Genomic DNA, 12,804 nt, shown 5'->3' with positions numbered 1-12,804 from the left:
TCTGTGAACTTACAGTTTTGCTCAGCAGTTAATTTGCATTAATTTAGCATGCACACGAACAACGTTTAGCTAACAGAAAAAAGCTTTACTGCTGTTACCATTTTGTATTTTTTATTGACATCATTTGAAGCCATAAAAAACCGCTTTAAATAGAAAAACTCGAAAATATAAGCACATCCGACGTTTTGAAAGACATTTTTTTTGTGCTATTAGATAAGCTGTCCGTTGTTGTATCCCAACCTTTATAATCTTTAAACACCTTTGATTGTTTTTCAAAATAAACCTTATCAATTTTCGTCCTTTCTTTTCCTTCTATTTTAAAAACTAAACTGTCACTTTAAACTTCACAACACATTCTATAACATCTGGCAAATGTTTGAACTGTCAAATATTCAGAACGCATTTAAAGTATTTTTCGGTTTACGGAACACTCAGAGGGAGCGTGAAGCAGTCCAATGAGGTGAGAAGGGCAACGAATGACGTAAATTGTGTTTATAACCTCATAGCTTGGCTAAAACAACACATAAAAAGCATTTTGTTTCACGTGAGGCATATATATATATATATATATATATATATATATATATATATATATATATATATATATATATATATATATATATATATATATATATATATATATATATATATATATATATATATATAAGGCATACATGTTTAAAAAAGAAAAATATCATTATCAATAACCACATCGGAAAACACCTTTTTAAATAGATAAATCGTTAAGTCATATGATACGTAATGTCCCTCGCAGAAAAACTTGTATTCAATGTGTAAAAAAAAAATATCCATAACATTTACGCGGTTTTGACCACTAACAGTACAAATAACATATACCTGAAGCAACAGCAAATTTCTGTACCAGTTATAACTATTCTGTGGCATCTTTTCATGGTTTTCTATTACGAAATACTGCATTCGGAGACCAGAAATTTTCGCTTGGATTGTTAACTTTCCCAAAAATAGTCAAAAATCGCGAACGTTTTTCCCCGCGAAACATTCTGTCACTAAAGTAGCTGTTAGTAGAGGCGGGATAATACTTTTTAAAATCTGTAACAACTTTTAACAGCATTTACAACAATAATCCACATTACAATGCTCGTCTTTTGAGCGAAAGTTTGTAGCTGGGAGCAGAGAAATCCCCTACATTTCCATAAACTCACGGCTAGTTATGGAAAAACATTTAAAAGTTGTAATATTTTACACCTTAGCGTATTGTATATTATGATTTAATATATTTGTTGTACTTACTTTTATTTGATTACCAGTATGGTCTACGGTTAATAAGTATGTTGCTTAAAAAGTGTCAAATCGATGTTCTATATTACTGGTGATAGTCATTTCCAGGTGTGTTTACTTTCCCGAAGAAGACATGCACACACACACACGCAGTCACACATCCACACACAAACAAATTAATCCCTTACATCCATGTGTCGGTGGCTGACTAACAAAACGTGTGAAAGCGTGTCCAGTTTGATGGGAATCGTTTAGATTAGCCAATTTAAATTTTGGTGGTTAATTCAGAATGGACATAATGTGCATTGTGTTGATCAAATGGCTTTTTAAACATTGATAGATTTCTTCTGTCATTAAGTTTCTTTTTTAAGAGACGCAATCGATACAGTTAACATTCATGGAAAAATGCGTTTACGTAAAACAGATTGTTAAGGGAAAACAGGATTTCTTCCAGTCACGATTTTCAACATAGTGTTTCACGCCAGACCTTTGACGTGCGTTAAAAAGTGAAGCAATTAAACGACCATTAACAAAAAGAACACGACATGACGAAAGCATTTTTTGAAAGAGAAAGTTAGCAGGTCAGAAACAACACATCCACTTTGCTTGTAAAAAAACACGCACACACACGAAAGAATTGTCTTTGTAAACACCCTTGGTATAATATGTCTATGTCCATATAAGGGTCACATTAAATGTCCTAATAAAGCTTCAAAATAAGTATAACAACAAAATCTTCCACGTTATGCTACGAAGTTGGAATGTTATGAGGAACTGTAAGTTTATTACACTCCCTTATTTATCGATTTACTAAATTAATCCTACCTGGGCACTGCCAAACATATGGTACATTACCAATCGAAAAAAAAACCCGTTGTTGAACAAAAACCGAGTGATGGTAAAGTGGCACAATCTGCATGTAATAAAAATATAAAAATGTGAATCTTTTCAGTAAAAATCGTTGATAAAAAATGTTTTTTATTTAACTTGTACTCATGATTACTAAAATGAAGATTTTTTTCTATAACAAACCACTGTTACCGGCGCACCATGTTTTGAATGATTGAAAAATCTCAGACAAAACAAATTATATGAAGAAAAAATAAAGAAAAAAAATCCACGGGTTGGTCTGTTTTTTTATACCATAATGCGTGCGTCTCGCTACTTGCGCTACCATTTTGCGTGACAGACAGACAGACGTATACGGGTATTATAATATAGATTAACAGAAGCGAGGTGGATTAAATTATTTTTAAAAAATATTCATTGAGACAGGTCATAATTAGAATTTATAAAGTAGGTACGATCTGTTTCTAAGTGTGTATTTAAGTTCTGCCATGAAAAGACCTAAACATGTTAGGAACACACTCACCTTGCTGTAAAGACTCTTATTATATTACTGAAGCTGTTTTTTCTTTCGTTCATACAGATGTATGCATGCACGTATGTATATATTTTGTATGTAACTATCATGAAATTAGCAAAATTAATTTTTAAACACACGAGAAAAGTCACGATTTTTGCGTAAAATAGAGAGTCGTGATCTATCATCTCACACGTTGTAATGAGTAAAAAACTTTCCTGGAAAAATATTCTATGCTTTTTCAGCCCGACATTTTTCGCGCAAAAAGCTAGCGAGCCTTTTAGTTAGCGCGTGCGCACTTGACTAAAACCTATACGCTTCTTTCGCGTGTGTTTCTGTGTGAGGCAAAGTCGATGTGTTGTTTTTCCTTAAGAATTAGCTGTAGTAATATGTCACTAGCCTAACAATTATTCTTATTCCGTCGTTTTTATGCTTAAAAAGCTTCATTTAAAACGTAAGTGATTTATTTATATATATTCCAAATCAGATTAGCCAATGTTTACAAAATTTCTAAAAGTTTTATTTTGTAAATTTTGTTTCATCTTTAACTATTCTTTTTAATTTCAGTGCGTTTAAGTGGATTTTTTACTGCGCTCTATGTGACTAGAAATATATATTGAACCTACCTCTATGATTGAACAGATAAAATTTTGCAATATTGAAATAGATTTTCTGTTGAACACCTGACAATAGCTATTCACACCCTGAAAGATTCAAAATATGTTGCAGTATTAAATTTTTATTCATTAAAACCAACTCGAATATGGGTAAAGTTAAAGTTGACTGGTAGAATTGTAAGACTGATAAAAACGAGCAAATCTCCACAATATTTCTTTGTAGCAAAAAGCAAGTTTTTATTAGATATATACATGAAAATAAAACAGAAATGACTACAATGACGCCTTTAGACTAGCCATTTTAGAGGTTATGAATATCCATGCTGAAATACCCAATGACAAAGCATATTTCATTTAACACTTTTTAGCCAATTAGTAACAGCTATTTCAGTTTCCCCGATTGACTCTTCATTATTCCGTTATGAAAACCGCTACCAAGTGCTCTTGTATCAAAATCAATTTTCAAATATCCTTAAAATATCAATGATGTATTTTGCAATACTTAAAATGTTATCACAGACACCGATCAATGTAACAGCTAAATTTATCAAATAATTGTTCATAACAAATTTTTGTGAAATCTGTACATACTTATATCTGTACAAACGTTTGATGATCCTTCTCCTTCTTTGTAAGCTTCTTACGATTTGCTGAGAGTTGGTAGGTGTTGTTCGTCGTGAGAGATTATTATAAAAACATTCGCTTTGGTCATCATGTTTCAAGGAAAGTCTGATAACCAGATTGGTACATGTCTAGACATACCACACTTTGTTATCTACCGTTCTGGTTGGTTTTTTGGTCATTGATTCATTGATTGATTAATTTATTTCTGCGAGGTAGCAAAGGATGAAATCTCAACCCCAGCGCTCGTTTTTTTACCGGGTCGTCGTCTCGCCGTACTTGTGGAAAAAGGGGGTTAAGAGCTCTGGAATCGAGGTTGGGGAGTTCGGATTGCATAACTATTGCCTTGCCTTCTCATCAATTATTTCAGCAATAAAATCACCTTTGTTCAAACATCCATTACATTTTGAAAAGATCGTCATTAAGCCACTTGATAGTACAACCTAATCCGCATAGTGTGACGTAGGAAACAGTAGTGAAAGTTTTTATTTTAATTATTTTCTGTCCAAATAATAGCAACAGTTCAACAATATAACGCGACATAATTTACCTGTGCAATTCGCGTAAACAAACAAACAAACAAATATGTATATCTTTACGAAAGAATATATCATTGAATGTTAGTGATAGTAGAAAAGAGCGCATGTGAAGTCGAAGTATGATATGGTGGTCTGCAGGACAAGATGTAGTAAATGTTTTGTTCTTCGAATTATTTAAATAAAAACAGAAATTTAAAATGTTATTTTTATCTCTAATGATATCTTTATGATATCGACAGCTTATCAATTCTTAATTTACAAATTTACAATGTGAATTATATATTGCTCAGTTTTAAAACCTTTTTTTGTTATTAGAAAGTAACAAATATACAGCCAATTATAAAACATTATCAGCCAACAGAACACATGCAACAGAAAACAATCATTGTCATCGGGATATAAGAAAACAATGACAATAAATTCTTACCTTTTATTATCAACATACGTGGACAAGTTAATAATATCACTGTACTTAATTCAAAAATAAAAATAATAAAACTCAAGCTAATTGAACACAAATTTTGCACATATAACTTCAAATACCAATTTCCTGTCCAAGTTATTAAGCAACACAATTTCCAACCACAAGTAGTGAAAAGGATTGCGAATATGACATAAATAAATCGTGATGTCATCTTTTGACAGCATGACAGAGCTACTTTATCTGTAAAAAAATAATTCGCCTAAAAAAACTAATATATAGGGTGAGATTAAAAAGCGTACAAATCTTAGTCGCTTGCACGAAATTTTAACGCATTTTCAAACAAATAACTTTTCACCAGCTAAGTATGAGATGAGAGAGTATAAAGCGAATAGTATTGATGTTGCTATGAGTATCGCTTTCTTCTTTACTTTATTGTTTTCTCGAAAGAAGAAAATAGATACTACAAAATTTAAGAGTGCTTACTGTCGCGGTAAATAAATAAACAAACAAACAAACAAACAAACAAACAAACAAACAAACAAACAAACAAACAAACAAACAAACAAACAAACAAATAAATAAATAAATAACTGCCTGACTACTTAAAATTATGTTAGTTTTTCTTAAAAGCATACATACATTTTTGAACAATTTACGCTGTTGAATTTGTCAACTAGAAAATTGAGGTGATGATGATGATGATGATGATGATGATGATGATGATGATGATGATGATGATGATGATGATGATGATGATGATGATGATGATGATGATGATGATGATGATGATGATGATGATGATGATGATGATGATGATGATGATGATGATGATGATGATGATGATGATGATGATGATGATGATGATGATGATGATGATGATGATGATGATGATGATGATGATGATGATGAAAAAAATTGTTAGAAGTTGCGAAATCAAGTTATATTCTCAATTACTGCCCACAATACTTTGCTTTTAAAATTTAAACATTGTATACTTCTTCAAATTAAAATGAAACATAAATCACTATTTATAAAATATAAAATATAATACCTATATATTCCCACAGACATACATATATACACACATACATGCCTATATATGTATATGCCACCGAAAAGATACTGTGTTAGGGTACTATATCGTAAGAATACATGTTTAACATACTCATCTAAACTTCGATGATACAAAATATTGGATTAAATTTTCTTTATGTTGGATATATGTTGAGGAAAAACATTCATCCTCTGATGAGACTGTTTACTTCTCTCATCGGTGACGTCATGGGGTGATAAGATAGTTGTTGCTAGGCAGCCTGGTTTTCATACATTATTATATGTGTCATGCTAAAAAGAAAACGTTATGTCCAGGCTAAGATTAGACTATAATATATCTTGTTTGTATATACATATATTTTTTATCTATTTAGAAAAGCCAATTAACAAAACGGTTGTTATATTTTTATGTGAATCTCAATAAACTTCTGCTATGATATTATTATAGAGATTGAATAACTAGCAACTGTAGCTATGTTATGCTAGTGTGCATAAATATGGCACAAAAATCCCCGCAAAGCACGTCATATGTCTGTACGAGAATTAAAATAATTGCTTTAAGTAGCAAAGGGCAAATTTCAGTGGGTTCCACGGGCTAACCACTATATTCTCTCTCTAACTGTAATGGACGTTATCTCTCTATTTTTACGCAACCTCATCAAAACGGAAATCTATTCTTTCTTGTGTTTCTATTGCCTTCTTATATATCGAAAATATATTTTGCAGCTACTTCGCCGTTGAATTCGCCATTCTCATTTCACCTTGAGGAAATCCGCCTCTTTTAGATATCCTTTGTTTATTAGACATTCCATAGTTTCATTATCTCATAGAATACTGAGACTCGTTCCAAGCCTATTTTTAGTTTCCTCTCGATGGTAATGAAATTGCTGAATTAACCAGCCTCTCAGTTTGCTTATTGATTTAAAAATAGAAACGACGTCGCATCTCGTTATCGTATGATGGTCTATTGAATAGTGAAAGAATTTGCATAAGGCTTGTCTCAACACTGACAGGCGGACTATTAGATTTTACGTCATTACTGTCAATACAACAATTCATTTCGATTAAGTATTGACGTCATAAGAAGCCACAATTGATGAACGCAACGTAAAAAAATGCAATCAAAACATACTCTGATATCGAGAAATAAAACATGTTTTAATGTGTGAAAAAAATAAACACAAAAATATGTCTTTTAAAAAGCCAACATTAATTCTTAATTAAAAAAATTAACAGTTTAATAGCGAGACTACTGAGTAAATGAGGTAACGCCAGAACAAAATACACAAACTTGCCTCGAAAAACCAGACATGTCAGTAAAGCTATATAATTTACTAGTCGGTGACCCGTGTAAAAATCCACTTGTTCACCCGTCCTTTATAACTGCAATTCGTATGTCTCGCGTGCGGTTATCATTTTGCTTGACAGACAGACGCATACGGGTATTATAACATAGACTAGTCGTTGGCCGTGGAAAAATCCACAGGTTCGCCCGTCTTTTATATTTATCCGTCGCAATAAAGTGGATAAAAATATATCGCATTTAATATTTGTGTTTCCGTAACATCATTTTTTAACACAGCGGGGGTTCGCGCAGAGACAGACAGACGGAATACGGCTATTATTAAAGAGATTCAACGCATGTGGGAACAGAACCAGCAAAAGATGCAATATTTTTAAGGAAAATTTTATTTATTCAAGTAAGGTTTCATAAAACCGCGCATAAAATAACTAATGTGATAGATATTTTCCATATCTCTTTAACAATGGCCATATTTGATCTGTCTGTTTGTGCGCCAGGAAACACAAAATGCGATATACAAAGAACAGGCTGCCCCGTGAATTTTCCCACGGGTTGACGACTAGTCTATATTTTAAAAAATAGTACCGCGAGACGCATGCAATAAGGCATTGAAAGGACGGGCTAACCGTGGATTTTTCCACGGGTCAGCGACTAGTTTTCCTATTTATCCTTCAGCGTGTTTAAAAAACGAAAAGAAACCAGACCTGGGGTAACACGTCTCTCCACGAAACTCGAGAAAAAAATTCCGAATAAAAAACCCAAAAAATAAAACATAAACAAACATGGGAACACGGATTCTTTTAAACAGGTGATGTCAAAGATAAATTCGAAAATTTATCGACAACACTTTTCGTTTTAGTGTCACTCTCCCTGTAGCGCAAATTTGTTACAACTAACAATACGTCAGAGCCAGTGACTTTAAAAGCCTAATAAACAAAAATAACATTCATAAAGTTGCACCTTGCAGTTATTAACGCATCTGCGAGCAGGAAAAATGATTTGACTGTGTTTGTTGTTTATCATTGTCATGTAGTAACCTTATTTGGTCTGTCTGTGCTGCGATATGTGATAACTGATGATATGTGATAACTGCTATAGTGGTAACTTACTTTGCGGGATTTTATAACTGTGCTACATACAGAAATGCGAAATATAGGACGGGTTATCGACTAGTCTCTATGATAATAGCATTTTCAAAATGGTTGTGTCGCAGCTTTATTTCGAACCCACCTCCCTCTCTATCCGCAGAGTATATGTCATAATTTATGCTAAACGGCGAAAAAATACTGATGCGAGAAATATTTATGTCAGGCAAAAATCTAAGAAATGGCTAACTCGTGGATTCTCCCACATGCCAAACACTATTATAGAAAAAGTTAATTTTTCTGACTGGGGAGAAATTAAAAATAAAAACAGAATGAAAACGGGCATATAAAATGGAGAACGCCCCCTGTGTATTAAAAAGTTCTTTCATCCACCCACAGATTTAGTCTTAAGAGTAAATAATACGAAGAAAATATTTTGAGCACTTACCATTTCCAACAGACAAGCTGGTCATTGAAATGCATTTAAGCATACGCAGTTTTGCTTGTTTTGGTTTTAAGTTAAAAAATTAGGAAAATAAATTGGAATTCTATTTTTAATCAATGTCACAAGACACTGATACCCTTAGAGACTATTTTACCGACTGAAGCTCAACATGTTAAAAAACTGTTTCGAGCACGTTTCATCTAGCGAATCGTAAGGCATATTACGAATTGAATGTTGTAAGCCATGGCGAGAGACTGAAATTCGACAATACTCCAAAATATCTTGGAGTCACACTGGATCGAACCCTGACCTACAAACAGCATCTGATGGAAGTTTCCTCTAAAGTCTCCAAAAGGAACAGCCTACTGAAAACACTTGCCAGCAACAAATGGGGTGCAGATTTTTCAACGCTGAGAGTGTCTGCCCTAGCCCTATGCTATTCTGTTGCAGAATATTGCTCCCCTGTCTGGAGTCAAAGTTATCACTGCAACAAGATCGACACCTCACTGAACGAGTGTCTCAGACCTGTAAGTGGCTGCATAAAAGCCACACCGACAGAACCTCTACCGATACTGTGTGGAATCGAACCTGCAGACATAAGAAGAGACAGAAACATTCTTGAACTCCACAAACGTACCTTTTCTGACGGTCATATGATTGCCAACATAAGAACACAACCATTGTTGGACAACAGGTTAAAGAGTAGAATACCGCTATCAACCCGAATGCACTCACTAGCCCTTGAAAACGATTCGAGTTCTCCAAAATCATGGGCTGCAGCAACTTGGAAAACACGGTGGCGAGAATCGAACTTTCGACTCAAACAATTCATACCAGATCCGTCGGATAATCCTAATGGTCACGACCTCAAGCGCCGACATTGGGTGTTGCTAAATCGTATCCGCTCAGGCTACGGAAGATATGCTAACTTCATGCATAGAATTGGATTAGTTGATAGCCAAAATTGCGTCCGTGGTGAAATTCAAACCCCACAACATGTACTGACATGCCAAAGAATTGATATCCGAGGCAATATCGGAACTGTTGATGATGATTTTCGTTCGTGGCTACGTGATAATACTAATTTAGATATATGATAGGATTTTATCATATGTTTTGGAATGTATATCTAGATTATCAGTGTCGTACTCTACTGTTCATACGCATATATATAAAAACATTACGAGGTTCAAATCCTTTAAATTTTAAGCAACCAGAGATTTAAAGAATACAAAGATCTTTTGCGAAACATATTTTTTACTACAGAACTACAAGTCTAACTGAGAAAGCGAAACTTTGAAATACGTCAATCTGGTCTTTCCAGATAGATACAACCTCGTCCCCAGGACTTGTTAGAGTTTATATATTTAGACGGTCGTCCAAATATAAAAAGCCTAACAAGGTTTGGAGACGAGGTTAAGTTAAATTGCCAACAAGCAACAAGTAACAGTTAAAACTGCAACGGGCCATAAACTCGAGCTAAAGAAATTAAAGAAAAGCGTATTCTATTTTTAATACACCTTTCCCGAGACTTATTCTTCTGATGTGCCGCAACTTTTTCTGTTGAGTTTTATGAAAAACGGACAACAGATTTGAATTCCTTATCAAAAATGTCATAAACAAAGAAAATTTCGAAACAATACAGCAAGTAAACAACCTGCTATTCTAATTTGAGGATTTGTGGCATGTTCAACCTCTTTTTGAAAACGAGGCGGGACATGGTAACTTGAGCATTAAGAAGACTTTAACTCTGATATATATCTCCTCAAAATAGCACTTTCTGTTGGCGTATCAAGTTAAACTTTTACACAAAAATTAAACAAAGTATGCTGAATTCAAACATGGTATTCATATTTTTAAGAAAAGTATGACTCATGGTCTCGGGAAAGGTTTTTAAATTATGTTTACACTTTATCTTTCTCACTAACGTAAAAATATTTGTTTTGCTTTTGATTTTGGCGCCATCAGAGTGGAAGATGGCTACTACTTATGAGATGTTAACAGATACCAACAACATAAGATAGTTTCCGAAATAAGATAAGCAGCACGATTGCTAGGTGTTTGCACACAATTTGCGTTCACTTCATACGTCATGATCTAGGTCTATATGTTTCTGTATAGCCGGTTTAACTGTTGATAAATTACAATCCGCAATTTCTCCATTTTTTTTCTTTCTTTTGTTCTTCACTATATTTCGTAGGTAAAACCTAGCTATTAACTTGTCATAGTCGCAAGATGAGATGTTTAACACTAACTTAGATATTTATCTTAAAACAGGAATGAATAACATTTAATTTAGGTAATCTAGACAGTTTTATATTTCGTAATGAGCTTTAAAGAATGACACAGGTGATATATAAAAAATTTTTTTCTTACAATCATTTTTTTACGAGTGTCGGTATAAGCACCATTTATTGTCATTAACCAGCATTAAAAAGTACTTTAATTCAGGTAGAACGATTTATTTAAAAAAAGGATGTACCATATGAGCAAATTAAAAACCTGCAATGAGTAATTGTTTTGTCATTTGCATTGAAAATACTGATGCGAAAGACATGTCCTTACTATATGACCGACGAATTGACTAAAAAGAAAATAAAGAGGTCAAGCATGAGTTTGCGTTAGAAAATTGTTGAAATTTAAGACCTCCAGATTGGTTAAACTCTACTATGTTTTTACTGTGTTGGAATGGAGAATATAGTGTTTTTGAAGCTATCTTAATTATCTATAAAAAAGGGGCAGGGCTGACATATTACTACATTACAAAAAGCCCTTAATCCGGTCCTCTGTCTCTTTGTTTTGTCAGAACCCTTTACTGCGTAAAATTCTTATAACTTTCAGTTCTTCTCTTGTTCCGCTTTTCAGAAACAAGGAAGGAACATTTTCATGTTGTACAGAATATGTGTTTCGTGTCTTATAAACACGTCACAGAGTTTTTACAGTAAAAAAAGCAGAGATAGCTGCTACTTTTACGATAACGGAAATTTTTTAGATCAAGATATCATATCGATAAAAAAAGTCAGCAATAAAAGAAAAAGAGATAAAATAAACAAAAAAATTAGTCGACAAAAAAACCCAGGTAGAAAAGAAGATTTGGTCCATACAAAATACTAGTCACTAAATCCAAATCTCGGTCACATTTTACAGACTTTTTTACTCAAAATGTCTATTGAAAAGTAACTTAAACTTATTAAACAAGCATGTTCGCAACTATAGCCAACAAAAACCACTTTTTCTCATAATGAAAAGTATGAGATACGCTGGAATTACGTACAGAAACTTTTCATGACGCACCACTTGTTGTACAACACGTCCCATCACACGTGCTTTAATCACAAACGGAGCAATTAACTTTGTCCTTTTTGTTGAGTCATTCCTAAATTTTTTAAATTTATCCACGTGGGAACGGGAAGAAAATTAGCATAATTTAGTTGTTAATTGGTAAATTATCAAACATCAGGTAAAAAGGGGATCATACACGCAGCCTCGTGATTCACAAGAAACGGGATATAAGGTGATCGCTGTGTCAATAAAATGATGACAACCAATTGACAAGATAATGACGTCAATAACATTGCAATTAACGTGATGTTTTTCATAAATCTTTCCGGGGGTTTCCTATATACAATATTTTTTATGTTCCTTTCAAAGTATATTGTTTTTTCCCTCGGTTTAGAATGTTTAGGTACTTTATCAGGAGAAATATCGCGGGAAAATTTTTTTGCATTATTTCAAAAATTTTCCTAAAAACTGGCGAAGAGAACTTTAGTGAAAACCGCACTTGTTTTAATGTAAGGTAAAGAACGATTAATTTCCTGTTTTTTGATCAAAGTGGTTAAATTTACCTGCTTGCTCCTTGCCAATACAGCTTAGGAACACAAAGACAGCCTTTCTATTCTGATTCTTATTAACTAGTGTATATAGTAAAGGGAGATGTCGACACTTTTTGTACAGGATTGACAAAGCCGAGATATTTTTCTTTCACAGGCAAACAAGCAGTTCCGAGGATAAATTATAGTCAATGTGCTTTTAATTATTTCAGCTTTTTGCTTTTTTATTGTTTTTTTACCCGCCTCAAGACTGGCTGTTACATA

General features: G+C 33.3%; 2 protein-coding genes across 3 annotated transcripts in view; one reads left to right on the top strand and one right to left on the bottom strand.

Annotated features, from left to right (window-relative positions):
- The window catches only part of LOC130649270 (uncharacterized), a 74,307-nt gene that overhangs the window by 40,905 nt on the left and 20,598 nt on the right, over positions 1-12,804 (bottom strand). The gene's annotated exons all lie outside the window — the stretch shown is intronic.
- Positions 8,507-9,807, top strand: LOC130648532 (uncharacterized). The gene is made up of 2 exons (XM_057454585.1): positions 8,507-8,555; positions 8,915-9,807. Exons 1-2 carry the CDS (start codon positions 8,507-8,509, stop codon positions 9,805-9,807), a joined length of 942 nt encoding a protein of 313 aa, XP_057310568.1.

This window comes from Hydractinia symbiolongicarpus, chromosome 7, assembly GCF_029227915.1.
Source record: "Hydractinia symbiolongicarpus strain clone_291-10 chromosome 7, HSymV2.1, whole genome shotgun sequence".
NCBI lineage: Eukaryota > Metazoa > Cnidaria > Hydrozoa > Anthoathecata > Hydractiniidae > Hydractinia > Hydractinia symbiolongicarpus.
Note: the sequence above shows the minus strand (reverse complement) of the source record. Positions and strands in the feature narration are given on the sequence as shown.

Coding starts and splice junctions, on each gene's coding strand:
- LOC130648532 (XM_057454585.1), top strand. CDS start 8,507: ATGGCTAACTCGTGGATTCTCCCACATGCCAAACACTATTATAGAAAA. Junction 8,556..8,914: donor CAAACACTATTATAGAAAAA/GTTAATTTTTCT, acceptor CGTTTCATCTAG/CGAATCGTAAGGCATATTAC.